General features: G+C 43.9%; 1 protein-coding gene across 2 annotated transcripts in view; it reads right to left on the bottom strand.

The window, feature by feature from the left end:
• Positions 1-8,056: 8,056 nt before the first annotated feature.
• Positions 8,057-19,902, bottom strand: part of LOC147436592 (CBS domain-containing protein CBSCBSPB3-like) — a 47,567-nt gene continuing 35,721 nt past the window's right edge. For both annotated transcript variants that reach the window (XM_086489458.1, XM_086489457.1), the window contains one exon: positions 8,057-9,046. In XM_086489458.1, the coding sequence (XP_086345584.1) occupies positions 8,831-9,046 (216 nt within the window). In that variant the 3' untranslated portion in view covers positions 8,057-8,830. The remainder of the gene's footprint in view (positions 9,047-19,902) is intronic.

Raw genomic sequence — 19,902 nt, 5'->3', positions numbered from 1 at the left:
TAAGCATGCATACTACTTCATTTTTGTGCACAATAAAGAAAAAGAGAGTCTTATAAGACAAAAACTTTGTTCACTTTAAACATTTGTACATTTGCTTACTCTAGGGTTGTAAGCATTGACAAGGTTTAGGTTATCCTTTAGTTGTATGCCTTGCATTTATCTAGCATCTTCAAAAGGATAATTCTTAAACTTAATAAGATATCGGCGGATAGTCTTACCGCCTCTTAATACCTTGTCTTCATACCCGGAGAATGGACTCGGGCTGCAGTACCTCTTCTTGGTCCTCAATCTCCGGTGGGTCATCAATAGTTGGTTCTTGAGGTGGCTCTCCATTGTAAGGCTTTAGTAGGCTCACATGGAAAGCATTATGTATGAGCCAATGGTTGGGAAACTTGAGTTGATAGGCCATTTCATTGATTGGCCTAAGAATTTGAAAGAGACCATAGTACCTTTTTGCTAATTTACCATAGTACTTTTGGTGTCCTATAGGATTCTTGCCCGTCGTGTGCCTTAAACGAGCCTTAGAAAATTTGAGTAAGACCCAATCATTTTCTTTAATGGCTTGGGCTCTTCTGTGCTTGTCAGCAACAACAGCCTTTTGCCCTTGCTGTGAGATAGAGATAGCATCCTTAATCTTTTGAAAAGATTCTTGTAGGTCTCGGCTATACTCATCTGCGGCGAAGATCTTCCCGTGTACCTTTAAGTAGCAAGGGACTTTTTGATCTTCCCTCAATTACCTCGAAAGGTGCTTTTTCCGTGGAAGTATGTACAGTGTTATTGTAGGCATACTCCACGAAGGGTAAGTACTTCTCCCATTAAGATCTTTGATCTACTTCCGTTACATAGGCTTTTAGTAGATCAAGAATTGTTAGGTTAGCTATGTGATAGGCTGAAGAGAAATTTAGACTTGCCCCTAAGTTCTCAAAGAGACCCTTCCAGAAATTACTAGTCATTCTAGGATCTCTATCCGACATTATGGACATTGGCAAGCCATGGTGCTTGAAGATTTGTGAAATGAAGAGGGTTGCCATTTGATGGGCTTTGATAGTCTTTTTGACAAGTATAAACTGAGCTTATTTACTGAACATGTCCACTATCGTGCATATTCCCGTATTCCCATGGATAGACTTAGGCAATCCAAAGATAAAATCCATGGATATGCTCTCCCATGGTGAATTAGGGATTGGCAAAGGTTGAAGCAATCCAAGTTGCTTCCCTCTATCAAACTTCGTCTTTTGGCATACCACACATTTAGAAACATACTCTTGTATGTTTGCCTTCATTGTAGGACAATAGAACTATGTTTCAGTTCCTTTTAGGGTAGGCTGAATCCCTCTATGCCCTGCATAAGGAGGAGCATGAAATTCATACATTAGTTTCTCACGGAGTGAGTTGGTAACGGATAGTCTATTGCCATAGCGAACATAACCATGTAAATGGTTTCTCTTTCTTCCCTAGTGCAACGGCTAAAATCACATCTCTAAAATCGAGATCAATAGCATACTCATCTATCATAGATGATAGATCACTGTGAGTTGCTATGGAAACCGCATTCACTCTTGGTCGTCTTGAGAGAGCATCAGCTACTTGATTATGCTTGCCAGCAATGTGAGCAATATGAAAATGAAATTGCGAAAGGAAATTTTCCCACCTCATTTGTTTGTCGGAGAGCTTGGTCTGCGTCATGAAGTACTTAAGATTTTGGTGATCCATTCGCAGAATGAAAGGAGTCCTCAATATTTAGCCCTTCCATGAGTCTACGGCATGGAGAACTGCGAGGAGTTCTTTTTCATATATGCCTAGATCTTGCTCAACAGGGTCGAGCCTTCGACTTTCACAGCTCCAAGGCAATCACCACAAGCGTCACATTGGACCTCAGATGGCTTTGAGAGATCCGACAGTGTAAGCATAGATTGAAAGATAAGCTTTTCGAAAGCATTGTTCTCCTTGGTAGACCATGTATACCTAACGTTTTTCTTTGTTAGGTCATGTAATGGTCCTGCAATTTGTGAGAACTTTTCTATGAAGCGTCTATGAAACTTTTCTATGAAGCGTCAAAACAGATGAACGAGCTCGTCTACGGCGCTTGCACATCGAAGAGGTACAGAGTGAGGAAGAAGGAGGTGCATCAAAGAGGATAAAAACAACGGGCTTAGGTCCATCTTTTCTGGCTCCTGACTCGTGACTGTCGCCACCTTGCATGGCGCTCCCGCACATTTGAATTTCCCCAAGCCATTTGTTTCTTCTCTTTGCGGATGTGTTGTAAAGACCGTGTAATTTGTGAACTCTTAAGAAGCTCCTTCTACCTTGCTCTATGAATAAGTCGTCATAAGTCTATTAGTGTAACTCTAATAGGCTATTGGCCTTATCCTTTCCTCCCCCATGTCTAGTGTGCTTAAAGTAACCTATCCTTGCCATGTAGTGGATTTTTTCCATGCCTTATGTGGACCATATTGATAGTGAGCCGTATGTTTTGGAAAAATATGGACCATGGTTGAACAGTATGTGCTACATTGAAATAAAACAAAATGGTGAGTAGAGTACAATTTTAAATTTTGTTTGTATGCTTAGCATGCTAACCCACCATGTAATGTATGATATGTTGCCTACCCCACCCTGTAAGTTAAGCCTTCTTCCAATCCAGCAAGGCTGCTTGAAATTATGTGAGCTTACTTTGGTCCCAAGAATGTTGCTCAACGTAGTGAAAAATTTTATCTAGTGATTTCCACACGTTCACCTTGTGATTTTGGATTGCCCCACCACCAGCATTGTCTTTAACATCTTTATGTAATTGTTTCCATTTGTTGAACAAATTTCTCCTCTCTTCTCTATCTGAATCTTTGACGCTAAACCCAAGAAACCTTCTTGCCTTCACGTCGTCTATCGATGCTTTCCTAGGTACCTCGTAACGACTTTGAGACATCTTAGGGTCCTCTTCGATTTTGACATTGCTTCCATGCAAACCAATGTCTGAGAGAACTCACTCTAATGCTTTGATCACTCTTTTCGACTCACTCTCTGACTCTAATGTCCATGAAAAACATATGTACAAATGAACCACCTTTTCAATTATTCGAAAGAGTGCATGAAGTGTACAGACGTGAACTCTACTCAGAGGAATATCAAGCACTAGCCTAAAAGTTTTATCTTGAAGATGTCTGTTAGGAGCTCTATTCCATTGCACGCTCTCAAGAGATTGTGCATCAGCCATGCAATATAAACATGGATTTGCCATAGTTTCTCTGTGTGTTATGTTGTACATACACTTAAGAGTCTTTAAGTCACCTAACATGTGCCATTCCATTGTATAGTCACTAAATCCTTCCACTGAAAGTACGACTCTGTTTCTTTGTTCATTGATGATAGAGGGAATTTGGGTTTGACTAAAAACCCAATCAAAATCTTCATTATCAACCTGCAATATTTTTGTTATTATAGAGTGAACTAAATATACCTGAAATGATCCTAGAGTTAGAATGTTGTTTTTGGATTGCACGTTGAATTATCGTGGATCCTCTTTCGTTATTGATGGATCCAGAGCTCTGTTCATGAGGGTAATGGTGACTCTCTCCATCTTCTTGTTCTTCAGGACCTCGCACTCGTCGAGCTTCAAAACAAACTTGAGAACCCCACCGCACTCCTCTTGACTGATGCCAAAGAAGTGAACTGCATACCTTTACAATGCTTCAAGATCAACGAAGAGGTTGTTGTGCTCGTTAAACTGTACCTCTTTGCCGTCCTTGCTTAAGAACGTTGCTTCAATATGGAATGGTGACCCCTCATCATTTATGTGCCGGCAAGCAGCCTTTATATGTGATGGATTTGGCAGCAATGATCCTCTCTGTAGTTTATTTTTAGAATTTTTAGCTAATGCTTTGAAGAGTGCCATGTATCCCATATGCGAGATGCAACTCTCATCAAGTATTGCTTGCACTTCCATTCGTTCCAGCTGATTCTCGTTCATGAAGAAGGTAAGGAGCCTCCCTTTCAACTTACGAAATTTTTTCTGAGTTACGTCTTCAACTACTTCTTTTGGAGTTAGACGCCTGTAATGCACTCCGGCATTGAAGTTTATACCGTTCGAGTTTGGATGCAGCAAAGACCTATCACCAAAAAATGCATGCGTTATGATCATGTATAGGAAAGTGTATCCATTTCTTAGTGAAGCACATTGAAAATACAAAAGCAGAAACAAACTTTGAGTTACGTTAAAGCTCGAATTCGTTTTTTCAGGCCACCACTACCAATCTTCATGTTCTCAATGTTGCACAGATCTCGTTTTCTTTTCCGACTACCAAGCACGGTATCTTTCTCTCGCAAGCTTATGATCTTCTTCTCAAGGCTTTGGATTGTCTATTTGTTTGATGAAATCTTCCAAGAGCATGCTTCATTAAGTTTCTTCAGCTGCATGTTCTCCATCGCCAGAAGGTTTCTTTGCCTTTCAGCATTCAATCCTCTCATTTCCAAATGTTCGGTGTATCCCAATAGCCCATCCTTGCCATCGCCTGTGAAATGTAAGAGATTAGTGATATTAGCAAAGGGGGGAGGTGGCGCATTTGTCGTAGGATCCTTTGGATAAATAGACCCATCGGTCCACAAATCCAAATGATGTTCCTTCTTTGTCCTTCTAATTTCTTTCTCCCGTTGAGATAAGAAAGACTCCCTCCTACGTTTTTGCAACGATGCGTACTCTTGCAATACATCAACATGAAGATGATGTGTGTTCTTTCTTTGGGTAAGTGTTGAAGATGAAGGGGTTGAGGATTGCAAGTTTAAATTGGTGTTTTCATCAGAAAAAGAAGCGTTCCCCATTCCTAAAGTTAATAGAGAAATAGACAGACACTCGCAACTCATGAAATATCTCAAGTTTTGAGAGAGAAAGCCATATTCTCATGTTTAGAGTTGATAGAGTTCCTGTGGCTTATATTTTTTGAGGGAACGCTTGTAAGTTGACATTTCAAATCATTAGTCATACGATTAGTTGGATTCCTGACAAGAGAACGAAAGATAAAAATGATAAAAACGACGGCTACCTATCAAAGAATGTCATTTTGGCTTTTTGTTGATGCAAAAAAGTATCACATAAAATGCACAATATAACATTTTCATTTTCTCTCTTTAAGCCAACGTGGAACTTCTTATAGGGCCCAAAAATGAGTCCAACTTTCTCCTAATGAGAAAACAAAAAAACAGTGGGAGAATGAAGTCAGGACGGCAACATTCTATGGACAGATGGATATGATCAATCGAGTAGCTTTCCAAATATTTATTCTTTTTCTTTTTGTTAATCAATGTTATGTCCTAGAGATCATTGATATTTGACAATTGTGTCTCTGAAAGCTTTGGGACAAAAAGCATCAAGATTAGTTATCCTAGAGTATACACTTCTTAGGTTGACTAGCTTCTATTTAGTAGCACTGTTGGCTATCATTGTTGTGGCCATTGTGGATGCCACTACATGTGTCATGTCGATCTCCTCTGTCGAATTTTTATCATTGCTATCTCTGTCAAGCTAGCCTTTGTCTTTGTCCTCTTGTGAAAGCCTGCTTTTGCCTTTGGCTTTGTGTACCTGAGCCAAACAAAGCGTCTTCTCGCATTTATGACAATGGCTCTCAGACTTCGTGGGCACCGAGGCAGCTAACTGAGCACTGGTCTTGCCATCCTTGTCAAGCTTGCCTTGGGACTTTGTTCTTTGGGAAGATCCGAACTTTACCTTGGGTATTACAATCCCGAGGCAAATGGGTTGTTGGATCCCTTGACATACTGAGGCATCTAATTGGGCATTGATCAATGCACTTGCACTACCCATAGCCAAATGTTGGTTTTGGTTCATCTTTACCGCTGGAAACAATCGCAAGAACAAACCCTAGGGCTCAAGTTGATAGCATTTTAAACCAAAAAAAAAAAACCCAATTCAAATATCAAGCCTCACCGGCACCTTTCAAACCGTTGTTGTAAACTCTTCCTTTGGCCGCTTGTTGTAGCGTGTTGAGCACGCTGTTGGAAATGGTTGCCCTATTGCCAAGGACGTCGCTTCCCCTCATTGGCCCTACCTCTCAAAACGCTCTTCACCTACTCTGAGTGCAACGTTTCAGAACACCTACCCACTAGGTCCTCCTCATGTTGCCATTGTGAAGGGCATTTCTACCTTCTTTGTAAAGCTTTTGCCTAGCGCAAGCAATTCATTGCAGCCTCCACTACCATTTCCGTTAACGAAATCCTCCAAAACTCCAACGTTTTAGAACGCTCCAACAAAATGCAAGGTCAAAGAAGAACACTCCCAATTGTGCTTTCGTCTGAAAATGCTAGCCAGTAGGAGACCTCCTTTGCAATGCTAATGTGGCTTTTCGCATGCTAAGGCAAATGTCAATCCTTTGAGCATTCGAAATGCCGATCTTTCGAGCCTCTCCGAATATTGTTCCTCTTCACCATGTGCTTTTCCTCCCACAATCAACGAGCACAAAGCTCTCATACCATGTTAAAGTCGACAATGCGGAAGCGAGAGAAATGGGGAGAATACACGAGAGAGAGAGAGAGAGAGAGAGAGAGAGAGAGAGAGAGAGAGAGAGAGAGAGAGTATTGAACCAACCACCCGGACAATGAATTGGGGACAAATTGGAGCCTTTAGTAAATTGCCCTAGGGTAAAGGGGCCAACTTGGGGCCACCGAAGCCGCAAAGCAAATTGCCGGTGGTTGAATGCTTTGTTTGCAAGCTGAATGGGCGCGATCGAAAGAGCGGAGCAACACCTACCCGTAGTAATAATTGTGCCATGATTGAAGCTCCGAGGGCGACGCACGACAACGGCAAAATTTTTGTGTGTATCAAAATTGAGAGTGAGTGGGAAACCGCACTTGGGGTACAGCAAGAGTCAAAGCAGCCCGCAAGGCTTGTACCTTTATCCACTGGCGACTACTCCATTTCATGCTCAACTAAGCATCCCACCATGGAGGAACTTGTGTTCTACGTCTGGGTCTTAAAGCTGATAAAGTAGGGAGCCAGGGGACCCGGTTTTTTATTGGCCCCTTTACCTTACCAAAGCTGCTTTACCTACTACTAACTAGACTGCAGCTCGATCTCCGTGCGGTGAGTAGTCAGCAGCTTGTGTGTTGTCTCCTTCCCTCGCACTCGATTTCAGTCGCATCAGCTCTTCTCTCATAAGATGTCTACCTCCCTGTCTAGTCCCCACAGGTCGATGCCAAAGCAGGGCAGCTCTCACTCCAGCAAAAGTAGCCCCTGTCCTGTTCTTGGAAATGTCTCTTCTCATCTGGTCCGGGTTGCAGGTCCCAATGAACAGCAGCTCTTGGTGGTAGATAGGTTCTCTACCAGCATGCACCTTCTCTTCCTTCATGAGATCACCCCCGTCTCCATCGCTCCCCTTTCTACCAAGAAGATTAAGATTGTGCTCCGGCGTTAGCCGTAGCAACATCATGGATGGACCTCAGCTATGGTGCGTCAGTGTAGGTGCAGTTTTGGTCCACTTCCGCGAGTGCCGTGGTGCACATGTCACAAGCTGGTCCCAAGGCCATCTCTTTTCCTCGGGGACACGAAGAGCCTGCTGCTTCGATGCTAGAGTTCCCTCCTCTTATCCGGTTTTGTGCATGAAGTTTCTTGCTAATGCAGAGATCAGTGGTGCGCATGTCACAAGCTGGTTCCAAGGCCATCTATTTTCCTCGAGGGCACGTGGAGCTTGATGCTTCGATGCTAGAGTTCCCTCCTCTTAACCAGTTTTGTGCATGAAGTTTCTTGCTAATGCAGATAACACCGATAACAAGCTTTTCCATCGGTACAGTTGTTTTACGCGATGCTTGCGCTGTTTTTTTTTTGTGGTGGTTTTAAGCTACTTATTTACGCTACTCGTGCTGCCACGTCTTCTCCCACGTGGAGTAGTGTGCTTGCACTATTCAAGAGAATGGTTCTAGAAAATCATGGGTAAAAAAGTAGGCCAGGTGGTTCCTCCTCCCTATTTCAGGTTGCATGAAATATGACAACCACTCAAGTTATATGATAGGTGATATTCAGTGTGACATTGACAACCTAAACAAAGAAGAAGAAAACTTGGGAACAGATTTACATTTGAGTATCCAAATATATTCAATAATAACAAACTCACTGATGGAGTGACAGTTATAAGGAAAATTAGTGAATGCAGAGGATCTCTCCCTTGTTTTAAAACATAACACCAAGGAAGAGCCCTCGTGACTCTTGGTAAAATTTTGGTAGAGCCCTAATCAAACGATGATTCATCACAGCTTGAAGCAGTTATTTCATGAACTTAACAACTCTTCAGCATCTCAGACTGATTTCGCCTTGTTCCTTGTATAATTCATACACCAACGAATGCACAGACCTCTATAAAAGTTTGACACATGCAGCTGCTAGGGCAGCTTCTTTTTTCCCTCAGTGGCAGTCTTGCATTGATCAGATGATTCAGAACAATCTCTTTCCTTTATACAGTTGTGGACTGAATTAGCTAACCATCCTGATAAGCATGCGGCCACATTGTTGCAGCCAGCTGATATAAATGGTGTCAAAAAATCAAATAAATCTACCACCCATTTGGGCTTCCAACCTCTTCAATTCTAGTAGTACCGAGACCGACGATTCTAACAAAATTTGGCACCTAACTCTGAGATATGTCGTCATCATCATCAAGGCTTTGGGTATGGAGTCGGCAGAGCCCACCTTTAATCTAGTGTGATTCCAGAAGGTTTGGAAATGCACCTCAATATATTAGAATCGGTGTAACCAAAACGAAAAAAGTTACCCCTCCTGTGAGAAGTCTGGAAAAGCCGCATCTCTGTCGCTACAACCCGACCATGAGAGCACATCCTATGTATTGGATTTTCTCAAGAACATAAGCATGGTAACACCAATAACAACAGCAGCTCCCGCTACAGCTGCAGTATATGCAGATGATCCCCAACATTGTTCTTTCTCCATGTGCATATCCAAATGTCTCTCCCTAGACTTAAAACCCCTTGCCTCTTCTTGGTTAGTCCTTTTTTGCACTGGTGCTTGCGACGAGTCCAAGTGTAACTTAAGAACCTGCACATACAGCAGAATGATAAAAACCTTAGCATAGCTTAAACATGATCTCTGCAGCATGTAGCAGACGATGGCACTCTCTCTCTCTCTCTCTCTCTCTCTCTCTCTCTCTCTCTCTCACACACACACACACACGCACGCACGCACGCATGCACACGCACACAGAAATGAAATGAAATGAAATGTTATATTAAAAGTCTTCAAAAGGCCAAAATGACCTATGAGACCAAACTGATACAACCTTGGTGGATCTAATACAATGTCTGGGTACAAACTAAAAATGAAGTTTTTTGTTTTGTTTTCGGAGTCGGGTAAGGCACGCCCGGCCGCTCCCCTAATACACCAAAAAAGTATACAAGAAGAACAACCAGGACTATGCACCCAGAAACCGAAGGCAGACGCTTTTGTCACTAGTTTCCTCTGGACTACGAGAGTTCAAAATTATCTACACTCTTAGCGCCATGACTAATCCCTTGAGAGACCCACTTCGCCACTTGGATTTGGGCGTGACAACGACCAAGTACCTCTGTTCAGAGGCCCAGGTACCGCGGGACTTGCTTCGGTCTTCCCTTTGGAGTTGCCTCCTCTAGGTAACTTATCGCTCATCTCACTAAACTGCCTTTAAAACCAGACGGTTTTCCCCTAGGAAATGCCATACCCGCTTGGAAGGGCGTCGGCTCACAGGTGGCGTCCGCTGAGGTTGGTGATGTCTCCCGTTTGCACCTCCCAACCCCTTTTAGGTGAAGTTGACCCCCCCGGGGGGGGGGGATGGAACTTGGGCGCTCTTGTAGCTCATTTGGCTTCGCTTGGGGAGAATTACGTCATTCCCCCCGAAAGGGATCGGATTCAAAATAACAGCATAGGAAGGGGAGCATTATCTCCCCATCCGCCTATGATGCAGAGCACCCAAATACCGGGGTACAACTTCACCGAGGAACTTCGCCACAGGCACGTGCCCTGCGGTTCCGTCCCTCTAGTGCGAATCACGGCGTTGTCGTGCAGCTCCGCTCCCATGCAAAGAAAGATGCCAGAAAAATTGCACATCAAGTTTGCTTGGAGCTTACATGATTAATGAACAGTGACTAAGGCATGGTAACAGGTCAAGTTTAATTTTGAATGTATGTCAAATGCGGCTGAAAGGGCCAAAACATGCCTTAATGATGCTAAAAAGTGTTATGCTTGAAGTGAACACGGATGGGGTATTGTGCCCTAGAACTGCAGTGCTCGATGTGCTCTACTGGCCTGTCTTTACGGCTCGTTGATTGGAGCTACGGTGAAGAAGTTATGGTAGTTTAAAGTTCAAGTCGATTGCAGATCCCTGCCGGATTGGCCAACTGCAGCTGAGGGGACAAAAATGAAATGAATGCGTCGGGCTGAAATGCTCATTTTGTGGAGCACGTCGGTCTTTTCAGATCAGTGATCGGAGTTCCTGTTACCAAGATATTGGCCGGTAAATATTCACCGGGGGCCGATTCCGTACCACTCCGGTCCGCTCGGTCAATGAGCTGCAACCGGGATATTGGAATGCAAAAGAGTAAGTGCTCAAGGAGAATCTGTCCAAAATGTTATCTCTGCAGTGCATTGCTAAGCAGGGTATACTGCCACCAGCGGCACTACGACAGTTTACCTGTATGCCAAACTTGGTGTACTTCTCATAAAGTACAAAAAGTGCTTGAAGAGCTTCGTGTTCGGAATATGATCTCTTAGAATGCATTGATTGCGGGATAAACCCGACAAAGGCAAGCCAAGAAATGGGCTATTTTAAGCAAATGCAAAAGCAATCACCTATACTTGCATCTTAATGGCCTGTGAGTGGCAATGTCCGCAACATTGAAATGGGCAACAAAAACTCACGATGATAATGTTAGTCGGTGGTTACTGTGGAACAAGTTGTTGAGCTTGGTGATGCTTTGCCCAATATGTGCGATTGTGGCGCCTTTCAAAAGCATGATATGCATGTCAAATGTGGTGCCCTCCATTATGGAGCTATGGCCACCCAAGGCAAAGGCCGCCCGAGTTAAAAATGGCCACCCAAGGCAATGGGGTGCCCTTAAAGGGCCGCCCGCCCTGAATATGGCTAGTGGACACCCTAAATTACTAAGGGTGTGAAGCCAATTAAAGGAAAAAGGGGAAGAAGCCGGTGAGCAGCGCGCAGGAAACAAAAACGTGAGGGTGCAGGAGCAAAAGGGACACGTACCGGCAGGCTGCAAAGTGCTCTAACGAGCAAGGTGAAGAAACGAAAAATGATGGCGAGCTCAGGGCGACCCCATTCGGTCCAGGTTGCAACGAATTTGGTGCTGTTTTTTTTAGCAAGAGGGGAGGCCCATGCAAACTATAAAAAGAAAAAGGAACGACCTCTCCTCATCATCTTGTGGAAGTTCTCTATTCGGGAGAAAGAGAGGAAGCTCTTAAGCTTTCAAAGGACGCCCTTAAGCGATTCTTAATCTCGCTAATCTCGCAATTTCGCCCTCAAGCCTAAGCCCTTAATCAATCCTTAGTCTCTCGAATCCCTCAAGCCTAAGCCCTTAATCAATCCTTAGCCTCTCGAAACCCTCAAGTTAAAGGCCATAAGCCATCCTAAACTTCTCTAATCTCCCAAGCCTAATCAACTTCGCCCATAAGCCATCCTTAACCCTTCTAATTCCATATGCTTAACCTCTTGAGCTCTCATTAACCTCAAGCTTAAGCTCTTAAGCCATCTTAAACCTTCCCTAAGCCTCATTAACTGTTTGAAACCTGCTCGAAGCTTATTAATCATTCGAAACGAGAAGCAAGAGGCAGAGTAAGCAGAACATCATCATTTTCTTGTTTAAGCACCTAGATTAAGCCAGGTTTCTTCTTGTAAAGAGCATTTAAGACTCATTAGTGATTGATTAACCATGGATTCTGTCGATTAACTGGAAATTAGACGGACTGCTTGTTTTAAACTCTGTTGTCGTTAAATGCGTCTGCTACACTTTTTTCCCCGCACCTCTCACAGCCAAGGGCCCGGTGCCTTCCCGGCTCACCTTTCGCACAATTATCCTGCGACATTCTTGGTGAACCCGACGCGAACCGAGCCGGGGTGGGAGGTAAAGATGGAGAAGTTAGAGCAGATGATGAAGTTGATTGCAGAATTAAGTGCAAACGGTTTTGATGATAAGTCAACAGTTCCAGATTTTTCGAAGATGCTTCAATTGGTTCAAGGATCTCTGCTTAAAGTGGAGACCGTAAAGAAGAAAAATCAAAAATGAAGCTTTGGATGCAACTTTAGATGCACTATACGACGAGAGACGACTCTTTGATGGATACGATCCAGAGGGCTACCTAGAGCGCTATGAGCTAGAGACCAAGGTAAGAGGGATACCAGAAGAGTTGATGATCAAATCTTTTGAGCAGTTAGTGAGTTCAGATGTAAAGGAGCAGATTCAAGAGGTTACCAGAGCTTGCAATGGCAACTGGAAATATTTCAAAGAAGCTATTGTACAGGTAAGTTATGAGCAGTATGAAAGCTATCAAGAAATGAGTGCAAGTCTACCGGACTACGCAGATATCCGAGGACCAGTGTCACGTGACACATCAAACCCTATGTGTCCGTGGACAAGCTACACCATGACAAGGGTTCAGTTCAATCAAGTCAGTCTAGATTTAGACATGATCTGGCACTTTTGTGAGTCTATTCGTAGACCGTGCATGCCCGGTCGCTTAGCATAGATGCATATCCTCCGGTTGCACACAGCATGATCATCAGTATTCCCTTCAGGATCCATCAAATTCAGTTAGGGGAATTTTCCAGTGCATTTGGCCTATTTTTGGTTATTTTCACTTATTATTTTTCAGTGACTTTCCAACAAAAGTAGGTAGGGCAATTTTGCTAAGTTAATATATAAGCAAACCCAAGTTCACACTTTTTGGGAGAAGAGGCAGCAAGAGCTTCCCGCTCAACATGCAACTTCTCAGCAGAACCAGCAAGAACCCTTGGCGTTTGCAAATTCCCCCATCCTTGCGACACCCTCAAGCACCCTAGCGTTTTCTGTTTCTAGCAGTTCCAGCATCATCAACAACTCCAGATCCCCAGCGTTTTGCATCCTTGCATCATCGCCATACTCAGCCTAGCATTTTTTCCCATGATCGCCATCAGTAGCAGAAGAACAAGCCAGCGTTTTCTACTAACGCTAGAGAAGCTGCAGCATTTTCATTTTCAGCCGGTTTTGCAGCAGAATACTCAGCATTTTCAGCATGCATAGGAGGTAGCAGATTCAGCCCCATTGGTTGCAAAAGATCCCCCATTTTCAGCCATGAAAACGCAGCCAAAACAGTCATTTTCAGCCATCGAAACAGTCCCGAATTTCAACAGATAGAAGACCACAGATTTCAGTCCTAAAATCATCGTCGTCGTCATCAGCATAGTCCCAGGTTGCATCAGTCCATTGCATCGCCATTGTCCCACTTTGTGCAATCATAAGTAGACCACTCTCGCCGATGAGAGTGGGGCCTTCGGAGGAGGGTTTTACAACGTCTCTGGTGTCGTATCTCTCTTCTCTCTCTATCTCTCAGTCTCATACACTTGCACGTACAGTGTCCATTCACTTTGTTTGTGATCATAGCACTTTCTCATTAAGAACGGAAGGCTCTACCTTCCATAAGAACAAAAGGAACCTTGAGCACAGTTCGGAGCACTCATCTTGAGCAAAGCGCAAACAATCATTCCACTGCACCTAACATTGGTATCAGAGCTTTGGCAGTGTTCTGTATCACTCAAGGAAAGAACCACAAGAATTTTTTTTGCTTGTTGAGGTCGCATGAACCCAAGTTCGCTTGGGCGTGTCCATTCCTAATCGTGTTTTGTTGAAGAGTGACAGGAATCCCAAGAAAGAAGGGCTTGTCTAGCCTCCCCTTGTGTCTCTTTTCGCTCATTGAGAGCGGACCGTGCACTTAGCGGCCGGCCAATCGACGTGAGGTGGGAAAAAGCAACCTTGGTGTGAGCGCAAAGCCGCCAAGGGGTCCGTCCGCAGAAAGGAGTAGAACTCGGGTGAAGAGAAGATCCTTCTCACACACGATTTGCAAGCGAAAGAAAACCTCAAGAACCTCAAGATCCTCAAGAACCCAAGAACCAAGACCCTCAAGAACCCAAGTTCCTCGTGAACTTAAGAACCAAAGATCATAGTACATGGTCGTCACCCAAAGCAGAATGGATACTTTGCATACAGGTGATGAGCATGAGAGAGGCGGCGAAGATTTTCCCCACTAGGAGACTTTTTCGACCCTCCCCCTTCGCCATCTACACCACGAGTTGCACTAACTCCTATGGAGATGATGGTCAAGTCGATGTTGGACATGATGACACAACAACAAGAAACGAATTGAGTTGCATTGGCACAACTCGCAAGCAAAGCAGAACAACAAGAAGCTAAGGACCGTGAGCAGGCAGCTAAGGACCGCGAGCGCGACGAAAGAAACGCAAGATTTGCCGCAAACAAGAAGACAGTCGCTTTGCTTTAGAACACGAACGCAACGCACAAAAAGAAAGAAAAGAACTAAGAAAAGAGGAAGCGGCAGCACGAAGCGCAGCCTTGGAGACCGAGCGTGAAGCTCAAAGAGAACTACGAACTCAAGAATTGGTTCGACGGGTACTTGCCTCGAAGACCGAACCACCCAAGGATCGTGGGAGTTCATCAAGTGGTGCAAGCCACGACGTGGATTCCAACCATCCAATCACAGAGAAGTTGACCTTCAGTAAGGATGATGGTAAGATGGATGCTACGGTTATTCATTCCTTGTTGCATCAATTTAATGCTTATTTTGCGACAACTAAGAAGACAGGAAATAGCAAAGTTTTGACGGTAGCTATGTACCTTGCCGGTGATACCATCAATTGGTACCACGCATGGCAAGAAACACAGCTAGCCGCGCACCTAGAGAAAGCCGACGGATTCACGCCCCTTTCCTTCAATTGGGCTGATTTCCAAGACAAGCTCAAGGCGCAGTTTATGCCACCTCAGTACCTCGCACGATTGAAGGACGATTGGCGTTCTCTTAAGCAAAATGGTATGCCGGTTATGTCTTTTTCTAATCGTGTTTTGCAGCTAGGTACTCAATTACGAAAATCAGATGATGAGCGCAAAGAGGTCTTTGGATTGGACGAGTATATCAAGTACGATGTCGAGGTACTCGATCCAATCTATCTCAACAAGGCGGTAGCGATTGCTCTCGCACAGGAGATGAAGCATAACAAGGGAAAGCCTAAGGAGAACAAGACTTCCACAAGTACCTCGCAGACTTCTCAGAACCCTCAGAACGGTAAGAACGGTAAGAATGGTAAGAATGGTAACTCTTCTAACCAATCTTCCAATAGTCTCTCAGAAAAGGATTCTTCCAATGAATCTAAAGGTAAGGCTAACACAATTGCTAAACCTAAGCTTACTCCATATGAAAAGGTAGCACAAGGAATTTTAGGGGGATACATCACGTCGGAAGAGCAAAGCACTTATTCTAAGGAAGGTCGTTGTTTTCGTTGTCACATTAAGGGTCACATAAAAAGAACATGTTCTAAAGCTTGAATCCAATGAATCAACCCACAGCACCCACTTCCTCTGTCAATGCAATGAATGATAACACGAGTGTGCCCCAAGTTTCTCAGGACCCTCCCATTGATGATTCTCTCATTAAATGTTATGGTCGTACGTCGGGGCACCGTGTTGTCATATTGTTTGACCCAGGTAGTATGCATGATGTGATCAGTTCCTCTATTGTTTAGAGAGCCCGCCTCGAAGTTAGTCCGAGATCTCCTATCGAGGTCTCTGGCTTTCGTTCCGATATGGACGCTCTCATCACGGAGGAGTGCCTTGATGTGTTATTTGCAATTCAATAAACTGCCTTCACAGGAAGATTTGTTGTTTCTCCTCTATCAGGATGTGATATGATTTTGGGCATTCGATGGTTTCGTGATAATGACGCTCTCATGGATTTTAAGACTAACACTATAAATCTCAATGCCACAAGTGATTCTCCAATTGTCATTCATAGAGAGGACATTGCTCATTCTCCATCTCTCATTGCTAATATGCAAGACAAGATTGAAAGGATTCAGGAAAAGGAGACTCTCTCAGTCTCTTTTTCTCCACAGCATGACATACAAAATTTGCATGATTATGAGAAGCATGATGAGTTGATTGAAAATGATGAGCATGATAGTTTGGATGCCAAAGATAAGCATGATGATTTGCATGATCAAGATGTGATTTCTCACAAGCATGAAGAAGATGTGATTGTTCACCAGGATGAGGTGTTAGTGGATGCTTTTTCTAGCAAAGCTAACCTCCTGGCAGATTCGATCAATCACGAAGGATCGATCTTGGCTATCGAGCCTAGGTCCAAAGAACCCTCATAGGAAGTATTATGTGTTCGCATGATTGATACGCACGCATTGTTCGAATGTTTCATTCGTGATCATTTCTTGTATTTTAGTCAGCATCATTATGTGATCCCTTTTCCTAGGCATGACATATTGTATGTTGAGCACGTTTCACTCATGGATGAGCACGAATGTATGCGGATTTTCCATGAAAAGCTGAAAAGTATGTATGTAAGGAAGTCACGTTCCATGTCTCTTCTTTGGCATGACACAGTACCCGAAAGAGCACATGAAAGTATGAGCACCAAGCATGGGCATTTCCGCTGTGAATTGCCACAGTTGATTGCTTTAGAATATAAGAGAAAGATTCGATCTCATTGTTTGCATATGATTGGTGAACGGGTTGTCACTCCGTCTCTATGTTCATCTACATTGCATACACAGTATTTACGAAGACAAGATTTTTTCCCTTCACTTTACATGGCATAGGTATGTTCATGGTTTTGTGTTGGAAATGGTTTCAGGAATTTTCAGCTATGGAGATTCTTGAAGACGAAAGAAGCAGGTCTCTAGACAAAGTTGAAGCAAGGAAGGAACCTGTCACGTGACACATCCCACCCCTATGTGTCCGTGGACAAGCTATACCACAGCAGGGTTCAGTCAGTCCAGTCAGTTTAGATTAGCAGTGATCTGGCACTTTTGTGAGTCTATTCGTAGACCGTGCATGCCCAGTCACTTAGCATAGATGCATATCCTCCGGTTGCACACAGCATGATCATCAGTATTCCCTTCAGGATCCATCAGATTCAGTCAGGGGAATTTCCCAGTGCATTTAGCCTATTTTCCTATTTTTGGTTATTTTCACTTATTATTTTTAAGTGACTTTCCAACAAAAGTAGGTAGGGCAATTTTGCTAAGTTAATATATAAGCAAACCCAAGTTCACACTTTCTGGGAGAAGAGGCAACAAGAGCTTCCCACTCAACAGGAAACTTCTCAGCAGTACCCCCCTCAGCATCAAGATCCATCGCCATCCATCTCCCATCTCTGGCATTTCCCCCACAACATTCAGCCTCATCGTCAATTTGCATTGCCTGGTGACTTCCCACAGGCCATTCAGCCCAACGTTTTCATTGCCAAAACGCCCCACTTTCAGCCAACGTTTTTCATGCAAAAACGCCAGCAAGACCTCAACCTTTGTTCAGCGTTTTCATCCCAAAAACGCCAGCCCTAGACCTGCAGCAGCAGCGTTTTGATCAGCAAATTCAGCCTTGAAGAAAATGCACGTTTTCAGCCATGACACAGTAGCAGATTCCCCCCAAGTTGGTTGCAGATGTTTCCCCATTTTCAGCCATAAAAACGCAGCCAAAACAGTCATTTTCAGCCACCGAAACCAGTCCACAAATTCAGCCAAAGAAGATCACAGATTCAGCCATCGAGTCGTCGTCGTCATCACCGTCATCGTCATCGGCATAGTCCCATTGCATCAGTCCATTGCATTCGCATTGTACACCTTTGTGCAATCCAAGTAGACCACTCTCGTCGACGAGACTAGGGCCTTCGGAGGAGGGTTTTACAACCTCCGGGTGTCGTATCTCTTCTCTCTCCTTCTCTCAGTCTCATTCACTTGCACGCACAATATCCACTCACTTTGTTCGTGATCATAGCACTTTCCATAAAGACGGAAGGCTCTCTCCTTCCCTAAGAACTAAAAGGAACCTTGAGCAATAAAGATCACTAATCTTGACAAAATACAACATTCATTCCGCTGCACCTAACATTGGTATCAGAGCTTTCTAAGTGTTCTGCATTACTCAAGGAAAGAACCATAAGAACCACAAGAATTTTTTTTGCTTGTTGCGATCGCACGAACCCAAGTTTACTTGGGCGTGGCAATTCCTAATCGTGTTTTGTTGAAGAGTGGCAAGAATCCCAAGAAAGAAGGGCTTGTCCAGCCTCCCCTTGTGTCTCTTTTCACTCATTGAGAGCAGACCGTGCACTTAGCGGCCGGCCAATCGACGTGAAGTGGGAAAAAGCAACCTTGGTGTGAGCGCAAGGCCGCCAAGGGGTGCGCCCGCAGAAAAGGGTAGAACTCGGGTGAAGAGAAGATCCTTCTCCAACGCGATTTGCAAGCGAAAGAAAACCTCAAGAACCCCAAGAACCCAAGACCCTCAAGACTCAAGAACCTCAAGAACCCAAGATTCTCACGAATCAAGGATCTTAAGAACCTCAAGACCCTCAAGAACCCAAGTTCCTCGTGAACTTCAGAACCCAAGACCCCCAAGAACCCAAGTTCCTCGTGGACTTAAGAACCCAAGAACCCACGACTTCAGAATGATCATCACTCGAAGCGGAATGGATACTTCACTTGGAGGTGATGAGCATGAGAGAGGCGAAGAAGAATTTTCCCCACCAGGAGGTTTTTCTGACCCTTCCCCAGCTACGACAATGATTGCACTAACTCCAATGGAGGAGCTGGAGCTGTTGTTTATGAAACAGAATTTACAACGCGAAGCAAGAAATGCAGCAAGAAAAGCAGAAAGAAATGCAACAAGAAAAGCAGAAAAAAAGGCTTACGAAGAACGAAGGACAGCCATAGATCGTGAATACAAAGAAGGAATGGCAGCCATAGCGCGTGAATACGAGCAAGCACGCTTGGCAGAAAAAGAAAGACAAGCACAGAACCAAGCAAGACAAGCAGAATTTTATCGCGAGAACAAAGCACGGATACAAGAGATGTTGCGACTCTTTTCTCAAGTGTCGACACCGATGCAAGAGATTCAGGAAAAGAAGACTCTCGCAGTCTCTTCTTCTCCAAAGCATGACACACAGGATTTGCATGATTGTGTGAAGCATGAGGATGATTTGATTGACGATGATTTGCATGATGATCTGAAGGACAATGCTAAGCATGATGATTTGGATGCCAATGATTTGCATAATGATTTGGATGACAAAGATAAGCATGATGATTTGCATGATCAAGATGTGATTTCTCACAAGCATGATGAGTTGCATGAAGAAGATGTGATTGTTTACAATGATGATGTGTTAGTTGATGTTTTTTCTAGCGAAGCTAACCTCGTTGTAGATTCGATCAATCACCAAGAATCGATCTTGGCTTTCGGGGTTTATCGGATCTTCTCCCCCACAAGAAGATCCGATAAACCCCGAAGAAGCAATCTTGGCTCTCGAGCCTTGGTCCAAAGAACCCTCACAGGAAGTATTATATGTTCGCATGATTGATACGCACGCATTGTTCGAATGTTTCATTCGTGAACGTTTCCTGTATTTTAGTCAGCATCGTTATGTGATCCCTTTTCCTAGGCATGACATATTGTATGTTGAGCACGTGTTTCTCATGGATGAGAACGAATGTATGCGGATTGTTCATGAAAAGTTGAAAAGTTTGTATGTAAGGAAGTCGCATTCCATGTCTCTTCCTTGGCATGACACAGTTTCCGAACGAGCACATGATAGTATGAGCACCAAGCATGGGCATTTCCATTGTGATTTGCCATAGT

Source organism: Adiantum capillus-veneris, chromosome 18 (assembly GCF_014529385.1).
Source record: "Adiantum capillus-veneris isolate H3 chromosome 18, ASM1452938v2, whole genome shotgun sequence".
NCBI lineage: Eukaryota > Viridiplantae > Streptophyta > Polypodiopsida > Polypodiales > Pteridaceae > Adiantum > Adiantum capillus-veneris.
Note: the sequence above shows the minus strand (reverse complement) of the source record. Positions and strands in the feature narration are given on the sequence as shown.